Raw genomic sequence first — 23,674 nt, forward strand, 5'->3', positions numbered from 1 at the left:
GAGCATCAGGCATAAGATTTAAATGCGGTATCAAAAAGGCGGGTCTTTAGATGGGATTTAAACATGGCAAGAGAGGGAGCATGATGCACCAGTTCAGGAAGACTATTCCAAGACATGGCGCAGCCAGGTGGAAAGCACAGAGTCTGAATTTGCAGTAGTGGAAAAGGGCACAGATAGGAGTGATTTATCTGATGAGCGGAGGACACGAGGAAAGGTGTAGAGAGAGATAAGAGAGGAGAGGTGGTGAGGTGCTGCACAGTGAAGGCATTTATAGGTGAGAACGAGGAGCTTGAACTGTATGCAGGATCAGATAGGGGGCCAATGCAGTGACTTCAGAAGAGGGGGCTATGTAAGCATAGCGACTTTGGCGAAAGATAAGTTGCGTAGCTGAATTTAGGACAGATTACAGTGGAGAGAGATAGCTTGCTGGGAGACCTGTTTCAAAAACATGATTGCATTCCTATCTCAGACCTGAGAATATAAAATTGGTTTTGGGTAAACACCCCATTCTAATTACAAAAACAGCTCGTGACCATTCTTGAATCTAATTTATCCATGAAAACTCACATCAAAAACATAATTCGTACTAGATACTTGAAACTTCATGTGTTGAAACATTTAAAACCAATTCTATCCTTAGAAGACTTTAGAATGGTTCTACAGGCAATGATTTTTGCAGGAATCAATTACTGCAACTCTTTACTATTAGGTCTGTCTATTTCCACCTTGTGCTCTCTTCAATTAATACAGAAGTCGGCAGTGAGACTTCTTTCTGGCAATAAAAAATACAACCATATTACCCTGGTTCTTGCCACCCTTCACTGGCTGCCGATTAGAGCTAGAATCAAGTATAAAACATTAATTCTAATACATAAATTGATTCAGTCCACAAATATCCCTTGGGCGGCTGCTATTTTATGTATTTATACTCCTATGCGTACATTAAGATCACAAAATGAAGGGCTCCTGGAGGTTCCTACAGTTCGGCTGGCACATATGGGTGAGGTGAGAGAGAGAACATTCTCCATAGCCAGTCCTGCCCTACTGAATAACCTGCCAGAGCAGCTTAGAATGCAGAGTGATTAAAAAGTGTTAAAAAAGGTGTAAAAACCTGGTTATACATCAAAGAATTCACGGTTGAAGGCATGGTTTCCCTAGGATGAATGATAGATGAATTGCCCCCAGCAGATGGCATCATATGGCTGATTATGTAATTTTTTTTGTTTGTTTTTGGATAGTATGTGATATATGCTTAGATATTATAATTATATATGGTATATTCTATAAACTGTTGCAATGTTATGAGCTCCAGTATAGTAATTTTCATATATTATGAATGACTCTGGAGTGCACATCATTTATGTCATGCAAAAGTTAAAGAGAAATGCAAAAGATTTTGTGGCTGAAAAAGGGTCCATGTTCTCTGAAAGGCTGGGAACCCCTATTATAGACCATGACCAATATTTTAAATTTTATGCATTGCTCTATGGGTAACCAATGTAAATAACAGTTTTGTAGGACGTTCTGTTATGGAGGCTCCCAAAACTAGGCAGGCTGCAAAATTTTGCAATAGTTTTAAGGCATGCAAATGAGATTTGGGAAGTCCTATATAAAAGAGAATTACAGCAGTCATTTGTGGTGAGAACAAAAGCTTGAACAATCGTGCAAAAATTTGATTGATTCAAAAGGGGATTTAAATGAGAAAAAAGATTTAATTTAAAATATCCTGCAGACAAAGAAGATCTTAACTGATGACGACAAACAGGAATCAAAATGGAACCCCAGATTATGAATATGCTCTGAAAAAAACATCTTGATCCCATTTATGAAAATTGACTGTTCCCTAGAAATGTATAGCATTTCAGTTTTTTATAGGTTTAACAAAAGGGCTAATCACTTAACAGCTGAAATACAGGAGGATATCTCTGGTAAAACAACTTGAAAATTGTTGCATACTGAAAAATAACTGAATATTATCTGCCTACAACTTAAATTGTACATTAAGATACATAAAGGTTACAGATAAATATTAAAAAGTACAGATGATAAAATTGATCCCTGAGGGCCATCCATTTTAGATGAGCACCAATTAGAACATAAAGCCCTTATTTTAACTTACTGCTGTTGAGAAGACAAATAAGGAGTGAGCCATTGAAAAACCTTCCCAGTAACTCCTCATGCATTTAGTCTGGATAATAAAATCAAATAGTTGCCTGAATCACAGGCAGAACTGATATCTAAACAGTAATCACTGATTCTCCTGTGTCCATGGCTTTTAATAAGTAGTCATTCATCAAAACCAGGAGCATTTCCATTCTATGATTTAGAGGGAAACCATGCTGGTTACAAAGCAAGACATCATAGTTTTGCAAAAAAATAACTTAATTGCATGAAAACTACTTTTTCTAATAATTTACTCAATGAAATTAAATTCATAATTGGCCTACAGCTAGTTTAACTGTCAACAGGAAAATTGCCTCTCTTTCTAATAAAAATATGTCTGGAACAACACTTTCTGTGAGAGATAGATTAACCAACTCAGAGGCAACACCTATGAATGAGTCAGAACAGTTTATTGGACAAGGATCCAAAGTGCAAAAAAGACTTCTTCAGTTCAGATAATAGATTATGTGGTCAAAACTCTTCCATCAAAACTCTCCCCACAGACTTAGAATTCTTAGTGTTACCTGATGTAGCAAGCATACCTGATCTTTGTATATAAAAATTGTCAAAATTCTCTGTAGTAATGGTTGCAATGACTTTAAACCTGGAGCGTTCACAATGGCAAATAACTCATGAAGATGGTTATGTTCAGCCTGCAACTTTGAAGCAAAATAGGCTCTCCGTGAGCTAGTGAACATGGTTCTATATTCAGACCAGGCATTCCTAAATATTGTTAGATTAATTTACCTGGGATGCTTGTGCCATTTTTGCTCTGCCCTATGCATCTCTCTCTTTTTACGTCCAAGGTCCCGAGTAAACCTTGCGATCAACCATGGGAACAGATTTGCTAAAGACTTATTTACAACTTGATAAATTCATCAAATTAAAAAGGAAAAAAATGGACATTCATCCCAGGAGAACAAGTCTGAGAAAAAGAATAATGCACATTATGCAAAATGCTAATGTAGGCATCCATAACTGATGAGTCAAAAAGGAAGAGAAATAAGAAGGTACAGAATTGATGAGAAAAAGTTTTATTTTTCATAAGAGTTTATAAGTGAATAAAAGAAATTGATTGGGGGGGGGGGGGGCGGAGGAAGAGGTAAAAAGAGAAGGAAATATGTTTTAACATTTGTGTTTTGGGGGAAAGGGGCTGCTTGAGTCAGGTAATTTTAAAAATAAGGCATTCAGGGATTTGACAGGTGGGGAGCCAGGACAAAATTATGGGTGACTGCTGTCCCAACAAACCCATTCTGCATGGAGTGGGTGGGCGCCACTGATAACTGGACATCCAGGACACTTCTGCCACAGGCAGGAGCAGATTCTGGCTCTCCTATCCCCCACCCCACCCTGGTGTGGCATTGCACACACCCTCCAGCTGGGCCATCAGTGCTGATGGGGGGCAGGGAGAGCAAGTGTGCATGACTTCAGGGGCAGCAGGGTTACCCCCCCCCCCATGCCGCCCCTCCCGAGTTGGTAGCTGCTATGTGGGAAGCACATAGCATGCCAGGAGTATCTGGCAGTGTGTGTGGTTGCATGCCGATGTCAGTACTGGCCCTGGGCTCCTGGAATTGGCTGGCAGCTGGCTCAGGGGAATGGGCTACATGGAGCTTTAAACGCTGGTGACTCTGGCAATTTTTCTTTTGCATCTCTGCTTCCAGGCAGCAGGTCATGTCTCACTCTTCCACAAGGATTCTTAAATATGCATGTCTTCTTTTGCTTATGCATCCAGTTCTTAAGCTGTCATATCTATGACTTTTGTCGCAGCAGGTATCTGACCCTCTGCAGGATCATGGATGCTCTGCTGGGCCAGTGTAATAGGTCCATTATCGCTTGTCCTTTGCCACAGAGTACGAGCTGGAGTTGCAACTTGACATTCCACAGGCAAGGCCTTGGGATAACACTGCCTTGGGTCAGGTTCAGACTTATCATGAGTAATGGGGCCGATGACTGGAACCATGTGAGCAATCGGTTCAGGGCACTTGGCCCTGGTATTAATTCTGTGGGCTTGGGCAGTGAGCTCGGGCCATCTAAGAATTGAATGGGGGTTTGGGCAGGTAGTGGGTGGAGGAGTATGTCAGGTGAGCTCACACCTTGGCCGTCATTGTATCCAATTCCTTTGTTAATGTTAATAAGCTGTGGTCACATTTGTTCCGAAGCGAATCAAAGTCTATGTCCTTTGTAATGTATGTGGTGGATATTTGTACCTTGTGTGGAGGGTTGGGGTGGCGACCAACTGGAACCGTGAGCAACACCTGTCCTGGGTCTTCTGGTTATGCTGGGATAGAGTAAAAATGTCTGCAAGAATTATATTGCATAGTATATGTGTTTAAACAGAGATTGTTAGGTTTCTGTGGAGAAGGGAAGAGAAGAGATTACTGAACAAATTATTTTATATGGAATTCAGAATATCACTCTGCATATATCTGCAGAAAACCACAGCAGAAATTGTGTGATGCTGTTTGAAGTGCAGTGCTTTTCTACTAGCCATAGGGGCAGATTTTCGAGGATTTACGCGCGTAGGGGGGGTTACGCGCGCCGGGCCTATTTTCAAAAGGCCCGGCGGCGTGAGTAAAGCCCCGGGAAGCGTGTATGTCCCGGGGCTTGAAAAAAGGGATGGGGCGGGGCAGTCCTGTGGCCTCTGGCACGGCGGCCATTTTCTGCTGTGCCGGGAGATTGTGTGGTACAGCTGGCCGGCAGGCGTAACTTATAAAATAAAGGTAGGGAGGGAGGGATTTAGGTAGGGCTGGGGGGCGGGTTAGATAGGGGAAGGGAGGGAAGCTCGAGGGAAAGTTCCCTCTGAGGCCGCTCCGATTTTGGAGCAGCCTCGGAGGGAACGGGGAAAGCCATCGGGGCTCCCCTAGGGCTGGACGCGTGCAAGGTGCCCCATAATATAGAAGCTTTGGTATCTGACGATAAATTTTTTGTTTTCAAGTCATGTGACACAAAGAAATGTAAATATTTAAATACAATGTTGCTTGTAAAGTATCCTTTTAAAGGATACTTTACAAGCAATGTTGCTTGTAAAGTATCCTTTTAAAAGGATACTTTACAAGCAATGTCACCTTTTAAAAAATCTAGTTCTTCTAATAAAAAGTTGAAGCTTTTCAAGTACATTGCTATGAATATTGCAGTTTAACAATTAAAAAAAAGTATCTTGCTTCAAATTTTCTGGAATAAAATATACTACACATTTTATTTTTAAAAATATTTCTAATATTGTCTTGCTTGGAACAAATTTTGTTGTGGCAATTCCTTTAGAAATCACAATCCAGTATGAATATAATTTTTTGATACATATATTACTATGATGTGAGCCGTATCACTTAGGAAAAGAGTAAAGATGCCATTTACTTTTGGGACCTGAATAATGCATTTTCACTTTATTATGTAGGCTTCCTTAATATTTTATGGTGTTATTTTAATTTAAGTTTGCTAGTCATGTTGGTTGTTTTGTATCCCGCCTAGTATATCAAGACAGAGCAAGTTAGAAATGCTTTCAAATAAGTAAATACTGGGGGAATTATGCATTAAATAAATAAAATTCTGCAGAAGATATTTTTAAATTCTGCAAAGTTTATTTGTCAAAATAACAGTATAAATGATTGTCTCTGAGCAATAATTAAACTTAGGGTTGGATTTAAAATTATGGCAAAAAACTCAAGATAGAGGGATTTTCCCATGGAAATCAAAACACAGTGGGTGAAGGGCAGGGGAAATTCCAGTTTTTGTGTGCCTTCAGAATTTGGCTAACTAAGCATGTGCCTATATTAACTATGCCTTAAATACGGTCCTGATCAAACTATAATACAAAAAATAATTACTTTAATATGCTAAATTCAACAAAGAGTACTATAATAATATAATCACAAGACAGAGGATCATGCCCCCCCCCCCCCAGCCTGTCTCTTCACTCTTTTAATCCCTTCAGTCAAGCCCACATACTCTCTCCCACCCTTCTGTCCCCTCAGCCTAATCTACCTATTCTTTTCCCCACTCCCTCCTCAACACAGTCCATCCAGTCTTTCCTTTGTTCTGGGCAGTCCCCACCTCCTTTGGGCCTATGGGAACCAGAGTTACCTCCATTTCTATTTTCTAGCCTGTAGAGGCCAGTATGGACTCCTCTTCCATTTATCAGCTTAAAGGAAGACACAGCAGATACCACCTCCTCTGCCTTCTTCCAGACCATGGGCCAGGGTCGATACCATGTCCCCCCTTTCTTTTTCCAGCCTATGGGAGCTGAGGCTGATAATGCACTCAGTTCTGTATGGAATTGCAAAGTTATGCTGGGCAGGGTAATTTTGCAACAAATTTGCATTGCACAGTGATGCAAAATTACCCCAGGAATAAGGCAGTTGAAGAAAATTAGAGGTTGTGTAAGTATAGAGGTATTTCAGACAATAGTACAAGCCTTGATGATGCCAAGATTCAATTACTGTAATGGGGCCTTGTTAGGGGGAACCATAAGGAATTTGCATTGGCTCCAGGTGATGCAGAACATGGCGGCCAGATTGCTGTTCAGCTGTCCAAGAAGATACAGTGCTAGACCACTTTTAGTGGAGTTGCACTGGTTACCTATCAGGAAAAGGATTATGTTTAAGATTATGACCCTGATGTATAAGGTTGATCATGCTAAGGGTGCAAGTTATCAAATGAATCAAGTTCACAGGTATATATACAATGAGGGAATTTGCATTCGGCAAAAGGACCACTGTTTGTGATAGCTGGTGTGAAGAGGGTTAAAAGGGAGGGGTGTCAAAAGAGAATGTTTTCAGTATATGGCCTGCACTTTGGAATTCAGCTCCTTTGGATATTGGATTGGAGGCCAGAGCTATAGCAAGTTTATGGCCAGATATGGCCTCGACCATAGGTGCCATCTCTCTCACAATTTAGTTGAAGAGCTGCCTCCCTTCCACCAGATACACAGCTTTTTGTCAAGAACTGCTGTGTCTGCTTCTGGAGCTCTGTTTACCATCAAGAATATCCCTGAAAGGAAGGGGTTGTCCAAATTGAAAAAAAGAGAGCACCAATGCTGCCACCCAGCTCAGACAATGCTGTGGAGCCCCTCCCTCGGAGCTCCGGTCCAGTTGACAGAAGAAACATCAGCCTCCCCCTGCAATAGGAAAGGCAGCCCATAGTGTTGTAACAAACAATATCAGCCTTCCACACCCCCTGCACTTAGCAGTCAGAAGAAGTGTGGCTGCAGAGCCACGCTAGTAGCAGCACCGACCTCCCATCCCAGCAGTCAAGAGAAGCATGGCTCGTAAGGCTGATAGAAACTGCATCAGCCTTCCACTGCCCTCCTTGCCCACCAACCCCGGCAGTCATAAGAAGCATGGCCGTGGAGCCAAAGGGGCCGATGCAATATTACTCACACCATGCAATACACAAATTAGGGGGTTGCGCTAGCAAGGAGGCGCTATGGTCACTGCAGTCAGCCGGTTATGAAAACCGATGCCAAGTTTATCGATGTCTGTTTTCATTACTGCAGCCGGCAGAGGGTTTTTTTTTTTTTAACTTTTAAAAAAAGTACAGAAAAGCAGTTTTTTCTGCTTTTCTGTACTTTTTTTCAGTGCGCTCAGCTATTAACGCCTGCTCCAGGCAGGCGTTAATAGCTGAGCGATAAATGTGCGTCTGAGACGCACATTTATTTTTTTGCATTCGGAGTGAATGAGTAACAGCCTCATTCACATGCATTTGCATGTGATGAGCGCTAACTCATTCAGTCCGCGTCGGACGCATGTTAAATAGGCGCTAATCCCCCTATTGCATTAGGAGTGGATTAGCGCCTATTTAACCCGCATCCGACAGCGGGTTAAACAGCAGGCTCGGCTGAGTGCACTGTATTGTATCAGCCTCTTTCAAAAGAAGCAGCATTGGCCTCCCAACTCTCTTTCTCACCTCAGCAGTCAGAAGGAGCACAGTTTGCATAGTTGCAAGCGGCATTAGTCTCCCCAACTCCCTCCAAACAGTTCCCCTCCCCCTTCTCACAATCATAAGGAGAATTAGAAGGGCCTGGAGTTTAGAAGCACAAAGGAAATGTCTAGTGACTGTCTAGACTGAAGGAGATTGCTGCCCCTTGTTCTTCCAGAGGGAGAAACAAGTGAAAAAACATGAGAGACAGAGCACGTGTGTGTGTGTGTATATGATTGAGTACGAGAGATGACGTGTGTGTGTGTGATGACTGAGATTGAGACATTGTGTGTATGTACATATATGATTTCAGCATGAGATAGCTTGTATGTTTCTGTATGAATAAGCATGAGACAGCATGTGTGTATATAGGATCGAGCATGAGATAGCATGTATGTGTATATGACTGAACATGAGAAACTGTGTGTATATGATTGAGAATGAAAGACTATGTACATACAGTATATGACTGAGCATGAGACACAGTGCATGTGTATGTATGTTTGACCATTAGAGACTGTGTATTTATGACTGAATATGAGACAGCGTATGTGTATGTAAATGAGCATGAGAAACTGTGTATGACTGAGCATGAGAGACACTATTGATATCACTGAAAATGAGACAGCATGTGTATGTATGACTAACCATGAGAAACAGTGTGTGTGCATGTGTGTGTGTGTGACTGAGCATAAGACAGATCATATGTGTATGTGTGTGTGACTGAGCATGGGACAGACTGTGTATGTTATGTTTGTGTGTATGATTGAGGATGACAGAGCATGTGTCTGCGAATATATGACTAAGTGGGAGAATGTGTGTATGTGTGCATATATGACTGAGCATATAAGACAGTCTGTGTGCATGTGTGTATATGGTTGAGCCTATGCGTGTATGTGAATGTATGATTGAGCATCTGAAGGAGAGGAGAAAGTTTGTGCGCAACAACCCCTGCCCCCCAAATCCATGATAATCTCAAGACATCTGGAAATCAAAAGTTCCAGGTATGGAGAATGGGGGATTTTTCAATATCCTAATTAGTTTTAATTTATTGGGTGTTATTTTATGTATCCCATAATTTGGAATATTTTATTGCCATTTGGAATATTTGTAAATGAGTTTCTAATTATCCGATGTTTTAAAATATTTATTCTTTGTATTAATGTAGTTAGCTCTTATGATTGATGGTTTATATTTTTTTATTTTATTGTTTGCTGCCTTATGAGGTTTTGTTTTTCCATCGTTGCACTGCATACAGAGTCTGGCTTGTTGCGGTTTTCAATTCAGTTTTTGTCTGCAAGTTTCTATTTATACTTTATGGTTTCTTTATTCAGTATTTGGTGAGGGTCAGTTTGTATTCTGTATGTATGTATGAACAAGATGAGGTATTCTGCTAGCATGTGGTTTCTGTGTGTGGATCTATAGATGCCTGGCTTGAACTGTTTTCCTAATAGGACCAAAGTGGTTAGAAAATAAAATGTACAGACAGCAAGGGTAGAAAAAAGCATTTTAAATTCAGTTTAGTGAATGGAATATGCTAACTTTGGGAACATCCGGCTCATGATAATTTATTTTGCACAATACAGGAGGAATGCATTTCTGTTTCTATTTTATAGAAAGAGAAATTCCTTTCATAAACAAACACATTTCTCTGGTGTTGCATGACATGCAACATCTGGCTTCTCAGGGTTTCCAGTTCAGTTTTTCAATGAAGGCTTATGGTGCCAGAATTGTTCTGGTTCCAATTGAGCTGGAAGCCCAAAGAAGCAGGGGGAAACTGCTTGGGGAAAAATAAAAAATTAAAATTAAAGCCCCCTGCATTTAACAGAATCCCCCAGCTTGTGGTCTTGAATGTTGAGTTCAGGGTGAGGGCACAATTTTTCACTTGGCCATAGGTGCCAAATGGCTTCGCTATGACTGTTGGAGGCAAATTATTTAGCTTTTAGAAAGAAGTGAAGGCAAGGGTGTTTCCACATTATAATTAGTGAAGATTATTTATGTTATTTATTTATTTGCTTTTATATACCGACACTCGTTCGAAACATCGCATCGGTTTACAATATAATACATAAAAACACAGTTAGTTTGGGTATAATGTTTATTTGAAAAAGTGTTTGAGTTGTTTTTATTGTATTTTAAATTTATGTTATAAACTGCCCTGGTCAGCGTGTTTTATGTGCAGTATAGAAAATAAATAAATAAATAATAGATAACCTTTAACTGAATGAATATCTAACATGAATATCTAATAATAATAAAAACAGCCTCATAATCTACCCTAGCAAACTTTTCATTTCACACTGGAAGGTGTAAGAGATAAAATATAGGAGACATACTCAAAGAAGAATCACAACAAGTGAAATGAAAAAGCTCAACCACACAGAAGTCATAGAATTTAGTTTATGGCTGTAAACCATACAAAGCACAGACACTGGGTCTGCATCCAATACTTCAGACAAAAGGTCTTTCAGTTATAAGGCAAGGCAATGTTATGGAAAAGAAGGTCTGACAGCATTCAATCTGAGTACCTTGGTCTGAGGTAATTTTCCCATAACCTTTGAACAAGAAAACAGACAGTACTGCATATCCTAGATGCTTGCCAAGAATAAGAATGCTCATATATATGCACTATTAAAGATATTGTGATAGAGTGCTTATGCAGTTTATCACATCTTGCTACACAGAAAAGCAAGAATCTATATAGTCTGAGATCAAGGACTTTGGCTGCGTTATTCATCGCCACATTACAAAGATATGACCCAGTTGCCTGCCATAGAATGTGAGTGCTTGTAAGGTATCTCTGCATATTTAGGACAGTTTTTGTCATTGTCCACATTTGTAGCCTTCCTTCTTGGACAGATAAGCATACAAGGTCCCCCAGTTAGCTCCCATCTACTATTCATCCATTCTCATGTCTTAACACAAAGATGTTGCTCAATCATCCAGCTTCCTAATGACTATCTGCATTTACTATTGCAATGCTCTATCCCACATTTCACAACAAAGCCTAAATGCCTCCAAACTGTGGCAAATCACAGCAGTGAGGCTTTGGGCAAGGGCTAAGATCCAGCGACCATGTGAACCTTCATTAGTTTGCCAAGCAGAAGAAACAAAGATTTAATGGAGGATATTCACAAAATCTCTATGAAAGGAAAGATGCTATTGCTAAAGAATTTCAATCTGCTGGATGTTGATGGGATATTCTGACTGCAATGTCTTCAAGAAGCAGGGAAATCCTAGATTCTCTGCGGAGAGAACTGTTCCGTCAACTGGTAGTGAAATCCACATAGGAAGGGGTGATATTGGACCTGGTGCTTAGCAATAGTGACAGTGTATAGGATGTTGCAGTGGACGATCATCTGGGATCCAGAAATCAACAGTTTGTTTCAGTATTAGAGTGCAGGCAATGAGGATTCATTCAAAGGTAAGGATCCTAGATTTCAGGAAAACTATCTTTGTTAAAATGGAGGTGTAACTTAACAAGTCGTTAGCTGGTTGGGAAAATCTTGGGGGAAGTAGAAGCGTAATGGGCAAAACTAAAAGGAGGTATGATAAGGGCAACTTAGCTTGTTAGGAAAGCAAACAAAGGAAAGAGGAAAAAGAGACCCCCTATAGTCTTCTAAAGAAGTAGCTAAAAAGGTTAAGAAAAACCAGTTGGTTTTCATAAGCTACAAGGAGATCACAGAAAGGAGGACACGTGACAATATCTAAATGAAGCTGGGAAAGGAGTCAAGTATGCAAAGATGCAAATGGAAATAAAAACATCAAATAATGAACAACAGGGCGACATGATTTTTTTTTTTTTTAAATGTCCGTGATAGGAGGAAGTGAAAAAGTTGCATTGTGAAACTTAGTGAAGGACAGGAATATGTAGAGGCCAATAAGAAAAAAGTGAAATTACTTAAATATTTCTGTTCGGTGTTCACTATAGAAGTGCCAGGAATGGGACCACATAAAACAAACACAAATAGGATTAGAAATGAAGTAAACCTCAACAGAGTTTCAGAAAAGTATGTTCATGAGGAGCTAACTAAACTTAAGTAGACAGAGCGATGGAACCAGATGGGATATATCAAAGGGTTTTAGGGGAACTTAGAGATGTTCTGGCAATTCTGCTGGCTGACCTTTTCAATGGCTTTTTTTTTTTTTTTTTTTTTTTAAGAGGGGGGAATAGTTTCGGGAGATTAAAGACAGGAAGAACTCGTTCCTATTCACAAAAATGGAAGTATAGAGGAGGCCAGGAACTACAAGTCAGTTAGTTTTACTTCTGCGGTGAGTGAATTAATGACACTGCTGCTAAAACAGAGGATAGTGCAGTTTCTGGATTCCAATGGATTACAAGATCTGAGGTAGCATGACTTTACCAGAGGTAGATCTTGTCAGAGAAATCTAATCAATTTATTTGATTGGGTGACCAGGGAATTGGATCAAGGGACAGTTCTAGATATAGTGTACTTGAATTTCAGTAATGCCTTTGTCATGGTTCCACATAGGCAACTTGGGGCCTTGGTATAAACCCTAAAGTGACTGGGTTAAAAAATGGCTGAGTGGGAGGCGACAAGGGTAATGATAATTGAAATTCATTCTGAGGAGAGGGATATTAGTGGTGTGCCACAGGAACAGTTCTTTTCAATGTTTTTGTGAGCAATATTGCGGAAAGATTATCGGGAAAAGTTTGTCTTTTTAAAGTCAATACCAACATTTGCAACAGGGGTAAACAGTCAAGAAGGTGTGGAAAACATGAGAAGGGATCTAATGAACTTTGAGGAATGGGCAGCTATGATTTCATGTTAAAGTAAAGCAGAGTTATGCATTTAGGCTGTAAAAACCCAAGAAGTTTAGTATTTACTCCTGGGGGAATTCTGCGCAAAAAAAGTTAAAATTCTACAAACTTTATATATTGGTTAAAATAACACAATTTACATGGCAGTTTTTAAATAATTAAATTTTAAATTAATAAAGAAAAAAGTTATTACTTATAGATGCAGAATTTTAAATATTTTGAGCAGAATTTCCCTAGAAATTCACTAAGAGTGTCCCTTCCACTCACTCTCCCTACTCCTCTGGCCACTTTGCCCTCTCAGGCATCAACTCCTCCACCTGCCAGTATCTCTCCCCTCCACCTCTAGGCTCAACCCCTTCCACTCTATTGCCAGTCCCAGAGAGTTTGACCCCGTTCTCAGTACTGCCCCTCATACATGCTCCCTCTCTCTAGCACACATACACACACCCTCATACAGGCTCCCTCACTCTCTCGCACATACACACATCCCCTTATACAGGGCCCCCTCTCTTGCATACACACCCACACAAGTTCCCTTTCTCTCTCCCACATACATTATCACACAGGCTACCTATGTCTCTCTCTCACGCAACCATTCACACAGGCTCTGTCTCACACATACACAATCCCTTCACACAAGCTAGCACCCTCACAATCCCTTTTTCATACACACGAGCTAGCACCCTCACAATCCCTTTTTCATACACACGAGCTCCCAATCTCTCACGCACATACACACTCCTTCACAATCGCCTCATATAGGCTCCCTCTCTCTGAAACCCACACTCAAGCATCCCCCTCTTTACCTCCCCCATGCTCTCTCTCACCCTCCCCTCCCCTCTCTCACATACACATTCTCTTCTCACTGGGGCCTTTATCTTCACCGCGAGCGGAGCTCACTCCTTTCACAGCACATGGGAGCCTTCCATCTTCGCTGCGAGCAAAGCACACTTCATTCGCGGCACGCGGGAGCCTTCCATTTTCGCCGTGAACGGCGCATCCGGGCCTTTATCTTTGCCACGAGCAGAGTGCGTCCCGCGGCACATGCGGGCCTTCATCTTCGTGCACTCCGTTTGCGGCATGCCAGGGTCTCCTCTATTTTGGCAATTCTGCGCAGGGGGGAATTCTGCACTCTGCAGTAGTGCAGAATTCCCCCAGGACTAAGTATCGGAAGTGAAATTCTTCTGAGCATGTAAGAAAAGTGAGATCTGGGGCTGATCGTATCTGATAATCTTAAAGTGGCCAAACAGGTAGATAAGGCAACAATAAAAATCAGAAAGATGATAGCGTGCACAGGAAGAAGAATGGTCGACAGAAAAAAGTAGGTGATATTGCCCGTTTGTAAGATACTGGTGAGACCTCAATTGGAATACTGTACACAGTTCTGGAGACTGCATCTTCAAAAGGATATAAACCAGTTGGAGTTGGTCTGAGAGTTGCTACTAAAATAATTGGTGGTCTTTGTTCTAATGCATATGGGGACAAAGATCTAAAGATGCATGCCTTGGGGAAAGGCAGGATGGGGGAGAGATATGACAGAGATGTTTAAATACCTCCCAGGTTTCCATGCAGAGGAGATGATGCTCTTTCAAAGGAAAGGAAGCTCTAGAACAAGGGATCATGGGATGAAGGTGAAAGGGGAGTGATAGACTTTGGAGTAATCTATGAAAATATTTCTTTATAGAGAGCATAACAGATGCATGGAACAGCCTCCCGTGGAGGTGGAGGAGGCAAGGACATTATCTGAATTAAAGAAAGCATGGGATAAACACAGATCTCTGAGTGGTAGGGATCATAAAACTCAGTAGTTTGTGTGGATGGGCAGACTGAATAGGCTATGATGGTATGTTTCTATGTTTTTTTGAATTCTGTTACCATTTTTATTGCTACAATTTCCTCTGGGAGCACATTCCAGGCATTCATCACCCCTGCATGAAAAAATATTTTCTGACATAGATCTTGAGCCTACCTTGCTGGAGGTTCATATCATGACCCTTGTGTTTCTACATCTTCTTTTCCATTTAAACAAGTTTGCTTCTTGTGCATTAATACCTTTCAGATATTTGAATGTCTTTATCATGCCCCCTGCCCCCCCCCCTCCTCGGTCTCTCCTCTCTTCTTAGGTGAACATATTTAAATATTTAAGTCCCATCTCAAATGGATTTTGGTTGCCTTTTTCTGGATGGCCTTTAGATTATATCCTTCCTGAGATCTGGCTTCCAGAATTCAATAGTATTTTAGAAGAAGCCATGCCAATGACCTTATAGAAGCATTTTCACCTCCTTTTTTATGCTGGTTATACCTCACCCTATATACTCTAGCAGCCTTTTAGCACTTGCCACTTCCTTATCACATTATCTTGCTACCTTGAGATTACAAGACACTTATCATACCCAAGTCTCTTTTCTTGGCTCATATACATCAGCCCCTCACCTTCCATACTGGATTTCTGTTCCCCAAATGTGAGACTCTGCACTTTTCTGCAATTAATTTTAACTGCCAGTCAATCAGCTATGTCCTGTCTATGTCCTTTCACAGGTAAAGCCTCCAGAACTGAACACAATAATCCAGGCGAAGTCTCACCGAGGTAATGTACAATGGAATAATAATTTCCTTTTTTCTACTAGTCATGCCTCTCCCTCTATATCCTAGCATCTGCCACTGCCTATTTACACTATTTCAAATCATTGGATATAATGATTTACCACTTCCTTGGATTTCTAAACTCAAAATGCATAACTATTTTCTAGTACTGAAATTCAGATACCAGTCAACCACTCCTCAAGCTAGATCACTTCTTAAATGATTTACATACTCAGAGGTATTAATTCTGTTGAAGACATTAATGTCATCTGCAAAAAGGACATTTTTCCTTCTGATCCCTCTTAAATATCACTCATAATGATCAGAATACAATCATGTCCCAGCAGTCTTTGCTTATAGATATTATTGTTCTCACCTACTGAGGCTATGTCTCACTTATTTGTATTGGAGAAATTTCATTTTCCTTAGTGTAGACAGATGGACTCAGGACCAATGGGTATAGTGTGCTCTTGATAGTAGTTGGAGACGGATCAGATTTCAATTTGACGTCAGCCCTAGTACATATACCCCTGCCAGACGCCATGCTCATCAGTATTTTCTTCGAAAAGCAATTGTGGATATATGTGTGACTGAATAACTTGATTAACTTGGTTAACTTGAACTGGTTGATGTGCTTATAGCTGGAGACTGCCAGTGTACTCAACCGAAAAACGCTGACACCGGATAGGTATGAGTGTCCTAATTAGAGGAAAGCTTGGCTTACCCGTGTTTGTCTTGTTTTCGGGGATTGTCCCCGGAGGGTTCCGTGATTGTCAGCAGCCGTGGGCGGGGTGCTGAGTCCATCTGTCTACACTAAGGAAAATGAAATTATCAGGTAAGTAATTTCTCAATTTCCTAGCGTGTAGCAGATGGACTCAGGACCAATGGGATGTATAAAAGCTACTCCTGAACCGGGTGGGAGGCTTCCCGTGGCCCACTTAGTACTGCCCTTGCGAATGCTGTGTCCTCCTGAGCCTGAACATCTAGGCGATAGAACCTAGAGAAGGTATGAATGGAGGACCATGTCGCTGCCCGACAGATCTCGGCGGGTGACAGCATCTTGGTTTCCGCCAAGACACTGCCTGGGCTCTAGTGGAATGGGCCTTGACTTGTAGAGTTGGAGGCTTGCCTGCCTCTACATAGGCTGAGATATGCGCTCCGGGTGCGCCGAAGTTGTGCGTGCAGGCCGGATGCGCGCACCAGTCTGTGAACGGGGTTTTGCTTATGCGCCCGACACAGATGAGCGTGTGGTTGAGAGCCCGACGCCCGTGCATGCGTCGCTGAAGTTATGCGCGTGCCGGTGTGTGCACAAGTGATTTTGTACACACGGCTCACCTCTGTGCACACAGAACGAATTGGCGGACAGGGCGAAATGGAAATGGTGACAGCAACCACGCGGGCAATATGGCGACCACCTCAAAGGGTCTCCACGTGGGAGGGCCCTCGTATCGAACTGGGGTCTAGCCCTTGTAGGACTGATCAACCCGGTAGCACTTACGCCGGCTGGCTATCTGTGCGGCTATTCGAGCCTCGGAGACTGGAGACTTTTAAGCAGTTTTCTACCTTACCTTGTTCTCGGGCGTTTCCCGGTCTCGTTCCGGGCGGTCTCCGGTTGCGGGGGAAGAGGGAAAAAATACCTTCACCACCGCGCTTGAATTTGCACCCACTGCCTCTCAGCCGCACCCGATGCCGGGGCTAAGTCCACGCTGGGAACCAGCTGCTGGACCGAGGCCTACCTCTGAGGGATCGCGGAAATCACCTCAGGAATCTCGACTGGGGGAGGGACACGTAGGTATCACTGCAGGAGAGCAGGGCTCGTCTGTAGAGATAAGTTTTCTTCTTTGTTTTGCATTTCTTTGGTTAGAATACGCTAATGCTGTGCAAGCGTGTATAGAGTCCCAAACTGCTATGGAGACGGAAAATACTGAAGAGCATGGTATCTCGCAGGGTATATGTACTATGGCTGACGTCAGATTAAAATCTGATCCGTCTCCAACTGCTATCAGGAGCACACTATACCCATTGGTCTTGAGTCCATCTGCTACACGCTAGGAAATGTTTTGTTTTTATGTTTTTAATGACTGTATTTAAATCTGTTATGTACCTATTACTGTGAATACAATGGGCTACATGTCTTATGAATAAAAGAAACCAGTCCCATGACTGAATACTGAGGTATTCCAATCATCATCTTTCTTTCCTCAGAACAAAACATTTACCACCAGGCTCTGTTGTCTATCCCTCAACCAGTTTCTAATTCAGACCATCATCTTAAATCCTATTCCTAGACTACTCAGTTTACAAGTGACAATTCACTTTGAAGTGAGAAATTATTGGAATCTAAATGTCAAATGAGGTAGTGAGAACTGCATCTGATGAGAAGGGAGCAAATATTTCATGACTAACTCCCTTTGTATACATTCAACTGAGTCACATGCCAGCAAAAATTACAGAAAGGAGATTTGTTAATATAATAGTGTTTGATCTAATATATTATCATTAAAATAGCAGTCATTAATTCCTGATCAAACTTTCTCATATTCTACTCAATTAGAATTATGGAAATGAGTAGGTGTTGACAATTAATCAAATAACCAAGAGATGGCAAGTAACAGATGTGACACTGTCTAGGGCTACTTAACTTCAATTTTTGAGATCTACAAGGATTTTCAAAGTAACAACAAGGAATATTCAGATATAACACCATCCATTTGGTCTAAGAATTCATTTAATTTACACATTTCCATCATACTGAAAATCAGATTTGGCTGTGGACCTCAAAGAAAGTAATCAAGTACCCACCCTAGATAAAGACTGCTAAGGTTTTATACACTAAAAATGCTTGAGCAAGATGCTTAACCTTTTGTTTCTGCATTTCTTTAATGTCTGTCATTTGCTCAAAGTTCCAGTCTAATTAGGTCCTCATAGTTTGTAAGTATATTTTTTGTAAATTCATGGCATAACAATCTGAAATCAGCCCATTTGATACAATACTGATAACATTAAATTCTTCATACAAAGGCAATGAAGATTATTGTGTTTCCGCTAAATAAGACTGTTAAAACCTTTTTGCTTTAGACAGAAATATTAAGTACATTCAGTATTTTAAAGAATCTCATTTTTGGCTGTTTGTAAATTATGTAGATACTAATAATTTATTTTACCTCGAAAACCATAGAATGCAAAAATAAAAAAATCTTAACACTATGTAGCTGAACTTGGATGACAACTCAGAACTGATTATAGTTTGGAGTAAATGATGTTTGAATCCAAGGATTGTGGTGGTTGATAGTCAAGAATACTACCACTATAATTATAATAAAATATATTTTTAGATGCAGAAGCTTCACCTTGGATGTTGAGGGAATTTTGTTTTGCTTTCTGTTTTTCCATTGCTGGGAAAATGCTTAACTTGCTATGAAAGCGGTGCTGGGAAGAGACAGAAAACTGTTTTTTAGATGCAGAGCTGTCTCACTTGGAATCCTACCCACTCCATGGGCGGCTTTTCCTATACAGACTTTTAGGGGCTCTCATCCATGCAGTCTCTTTCAAAGTTACAAATTTCTCAATTAATCCTGTCTTTAACTGCCTATTTTTAATTCTTCTCAGTTATGGCCTTGCAGTCTTACCTAGAAATGTCTTATTTGATTTTTGTTCTGTGTTTTGTCTGTCCATCTTGATTAGATTGCAAGCTCCAAAGATTAGTGACTTTCCATTATGTCTCTGTATAGCACTGTGTACATCTGGCATGTGTTATCCAAACATATATAACTAATGTCATATTTTTCTGTGTGCTTAATCTGAGGCAACTATGTGGAATGTAAAAAAAATGTCAAAGTACAGCACTGAATGAGGGTATATTCTGCTATTTGAAAATAATTCTAAAACATAGTGCCGTAATTAACTAAGTCCATAACATTCCAGTCCTAGTATATTTTGACATGTGATATCCTGTATATATAGTATCTATAATAGTGATTTTTCAAATATGAAATCATAACTCCTTTATAATTTCTCATTCGCAATGTAATTTATGGAATTACTTAGCAAACCTCAATATTTATAAATTACAGTGAAGTAAATTAAAACAGTAAATGTAAATAAAGGTGTTGCTATTAACATACCTCCTCGTTGAACCAACAGTGTAACTTCGCTTCCCTTAGGGCATTCAATCAGCAAATCCACAACCTGGTTATGAGTAAGATTCTGCACATTCTTCTTATTTACTTCAACTATAAGATCCCCTTCCTTCAGGCCACGGCATCTTGGACTGTCTACAATTTGCTTCACTCTTTGGCCTCCACCACCAGGACTATCAGCTATAGTAAAACCAAAGCCCATGGGCCCTTTTACTATATGCACAGTTATAAGTTCAGGCTGTGTTGCTATGGAGGAAGCCAAAGAGACAGTATCATTGGGATAACCATGGGAACCATTTGAAGAAACATCTGCAGGGCTACTCGGTCTTGGCTCCTTCATGCCATTTACCTTTCCAGTTTTACTACTCTGGCTTGATGGAGAATCATAATTTTCTTGTCCATTTACAATGATTGGTTCTTTATCCATAATTGCCACAGATGTTACTAGGCTTGTGTTAGGATCATCTGGGTCAAAAGGCAAAGGGTAACCTCGGCAGAGCTGTAGGTCCACACTTGTACCAATTGGAATGGACTGGAAGATTTTTACAACTTGAGCATGTGTATGTCCTAGTACACATGTCTCATTCACACTCACAATGACATCCCCTGCAGAAGAAACAGAACAAAAATTAATTTAAAAGAATGTATCTTTTTTAAACATTTTTAATAAATAAAAAACAATATTAGTTTAAAACAATGTTGTTTGTACAAAGCTTGTTTGTCAATAGTGCTACAGTGGGTTGTCACAGCAATGATAAACAAAAGTATCAGATATTTTGCTAACAAAGTAAATGTCACTGTAGATGGATAATTATGTCATAATTGCTACAGTTGTAAAGAACACTGAGGTTTATGTTGACTACAAATTGTAAACTAATGCAGAATTATTGTTAAATCTGCCTAACCTAAAGGATATTTAAAAGTTCTGAAAGGTCTAATCCTCTGTTTCTTCACGGACAAACTCATTCTTTTACAGTTCATATTATGAAAGGCATAAATTTAAGGTAGTAATACTAAGATTCTGCAAAATATCTGTTTTGACTATTCTTGGTTATTTTGCTACTCTTTTGGTATTATTGCTACATTTTTCTTTTTTTCAATCAATATTTAAATTGTGATGCTTTACTGGAATAAAAAGTGCATACTTTACATTATGGTCCTCTAGCATGTCTTAGATTTTATTAGTATTTAATTACTATTGTCATACATTTACTTTATTTGTAACAGAGACCTATAAACTAAAGGGTATGTTGACATCCATGTTCAACATAATATTGTAGATATTAGCTAATGCTCACGTACTAACAGTGTTTCTATGCAATATTTGCATGCATATTAGCATTACCGCTGGTTCACCAGCAGTAATATAAATGCACATACAAATGCCCAAAACTTAATAACTAAACTACCTTGTTAGGTATTAATGCTGGATGTAGTTTCCAGTGTTAACATCTAAGAATTTTAATGCAGCCTATTAATGCTGCGAAAATGAACTACATTTCAGAAGGTGCAGTTAATGTGCCCTATAAAGAAAATCAAAGTTAACTCAGGTCTTAATTGGCCAAGAAACCTGTTCCACTCAAACATAAGCTTGCCTTTCCAAAGACATAAATCAGACTTCTAACCCACACTTTCATAACCTTTCTGCCCCGGTCAACTCAAAACTGAATCTCTCAACTCTCCCCTTTTAATCTTCTATCACATGGCCAACTTGAAATCAAAACTCCAGGACTTTGATTCCCCCCCAAGGACCTTTCATATATTTTCATAGAAGGACCCCTTATTGCCTGCTGGCAGGAAGGAGTCAGTTTCTCTCTTGCTGGCCAAAGTACCAAATTCAAAATGCCATCACACTCTGACCTGCATTTTGGATTTGGCTGAAAGGAGACAAGCGCCCTGCTGCTGATACAGAATCAGTGACATTCTTCAAAAAAAGTGGGAGTTTTTGGGGTCACAAGACAGTAAAGCCAGGCATAAATGCGGCCCAATTTCAGTGGCCTTGGACTGGAGGAGGGGTTACAAGTGGCACAGAGATGTCCAATTTGAGTTGCCCAGATAGATGTGTGTGCTGGGGGAGGGGGAGGAGGGGGCGGGAGCATGCACAGGAGACCTGGATGCCAGTATCTGAATCTGGGAAGAGCCTTTCCCATTGGGGTGGTTAGCACAGGGAAAACTGAGCTTTCGCCATTTATTCAAGGATACTTTAAAGTTCTTTGTTATATGACTTATTCATTTCTTGGCTCTCTACCTCCCTCTGTTGGAATTATTATTGTTTAACCCGTTTTATTATTACAGCTTCACCATTTATTCCAGGGCACTTTACAGTTCTTTGTTAAAAAGCTTATCCATTCCTTGGCTCTCTTCCTCCCTCTATTGGAATTATTATTGCTTAACCTAAATTCATTTTCCTTACACTTTACTATTAAGTAGAATTCAAGAGATGCCTTCACTATTGCTAAGTCTAATGTTTTTAAATGGCTCATTTTCTAGAGGTTACATGTCAGCAATTCATGTTACATTCTGGCTCAGATATAGCAAAGTGCTATCAGAACACATTTCTAATGGTTTTTTGGTATTCTGACACAAAAACACTTAGATGTATAATGGTAAGAGAGAGTAAGTACAATCTGAGCATCTTTAAAAATATTTAGATGCTATCACCTAATAAATGATATAAATACAAGGCAAAAGCAATAGCCTAATGGACTTATGGTCCAATATATCAAGGAATTTCTCCCATGTTGTATTCTGCGACGATGGGGAAAAATCCTTAATGAATCAATTCAGCTGCTGAATTGTCCTCTCAGACTCACAAACACACACACACACACACACAATCTCTCATTCTTTGAGCATGATATAATAAGATATGAGTAAAAAATGTTAGATGCAGGGCTGGTGCAAGGGTATTAGGCACCCTAGGCGAACCTTCTGCCTTGTGCCATCCCCCCCGCTCGGTCACACCACCCCCCTGGTCTCAGCCCCGACTCCTACCTCATTCGCGCCCACCGAGTGTGCGCTTCTCTGGGCCGCGAGTAGGTTGGGTGCTACTCACAGCCGCCAGATCTCTACTCCTCTTTGCCACGAGCGGGATAGCCTCTACTCGCGGCCCCACATGGCTGCTTTTCAGCACTCCCTAATGGTTAGCGCCCTAGGCAACCACATAGGTCATCTAATGGGTTGCGCCAGTCCTGGTTAGATGGACTTAAGTGCACATTTTCTTTACTCATGTGCTAAGAAAAGAGTTAACCCCTGACAAAGTAATCTAATTGTATGCTAATGCATTGGGAGTTATATAAAAAAAAGCAAATGGACTAAAAAATAAGCACACAAAAATATGTTTAGCATTCATAAAACAAATTATGTGCAAAAACCACGAGGTCCATATTCAAACGTAATTTAGATGAATAGTAATAGTTAACCGTCTAAGGCCTGGATTTTCTAAGTTCGCAGAAAATCCGGCGGTAACGGGCGGGCGGGGGGACAGGCCTGCGAAAGCCGGCAGCGATCGCACCACCGTGGTGCTATTGCTACCTACCGGCTTTCGCAAACCAATAGCGCCACCGTGAAAGGTGGTGCTATTGGCCGCATTACTGACGGCAATAAGGCTCCTTACCTTTTCATCGTCAGTGATGTCTTCGCGGCGTCCACCCCGGTGCCGACCCAATTCCTCCCCTTCCGGTATGGACGCCGCCCAGAACCCGCCCCGATTTAGGTATCGCACGCGAAAAGTCCCTTTTCGCGTGCGATACCTTTGGTAAATGACCCCCTAAATAGCTTACCCGAGTATACTGAGTGCTTATCTGGCTAAACTCTAGCCAGATAAGTTGGCAGGTGTTCTGGGGCCAGCAAAAGGCACTCTGGGTAGGACCTGAGTTTGCCGCATAAGTTAACCGGCTAACTGAACTGTGATATTGGGAGTTAGCCGGTTAACTTATATGGCCAACTCTGGTCGGTCCGTAGAGCTTTCCTAAAATTAGCCGGTTATACATAATTGGCTAACTTTAAGATAGCTGGGTATATTCAGTATGGCAACTGTGCCACTGAATATATCCTGCTACTTAGCCGGATATGGTTATCCGTCTAACTAGCT

The 23,674-nt window shown here is 40.8% G+C and overlaps 1 protein-coding gene across 13 annotated transcripts in view; it reads right to left on the reverse strand.

Moving 5' to 3' along the window:
• The window catches only part of MAGI1 (membrane associated guanylate kinase, WW and PDZ domain containing 1), a 975,264-nt gene that overhangs the window by 193,979 nt on the left and 757,611 nt on the right, over positions 1-23,674 (reverse strand). For all 13 annotated transcript variants that reach the window (XM_029601033.1, XM_029601039.1, XM_029601036.1 and 10 more), the window contains one exon: positions 19,567-20,187. In XM_029601033.1, coding sequence (XP_029456893.1) covers positions 19,567-20,187 — 621 coding nt within the window. The remainder of the gene's footprint in view (positions 1-19,566; positions 20,188-23,674) is intronic.

This window comes from Rhinatrema bivittatum, chromosome 4 (assembly GCF_901001135.1).
Source record: "Rhinatrema bivittatum chromosome 4, aRhiBiv1.1, whole genome shotgun sequence".
Taxonomy (NCBI): Eukaryota; Metazoa; Chordata; class Amphibia; order Gymnophiona; family Rhinatrematidae; genus Rhinatrema; species Rhinatrema bivittatum.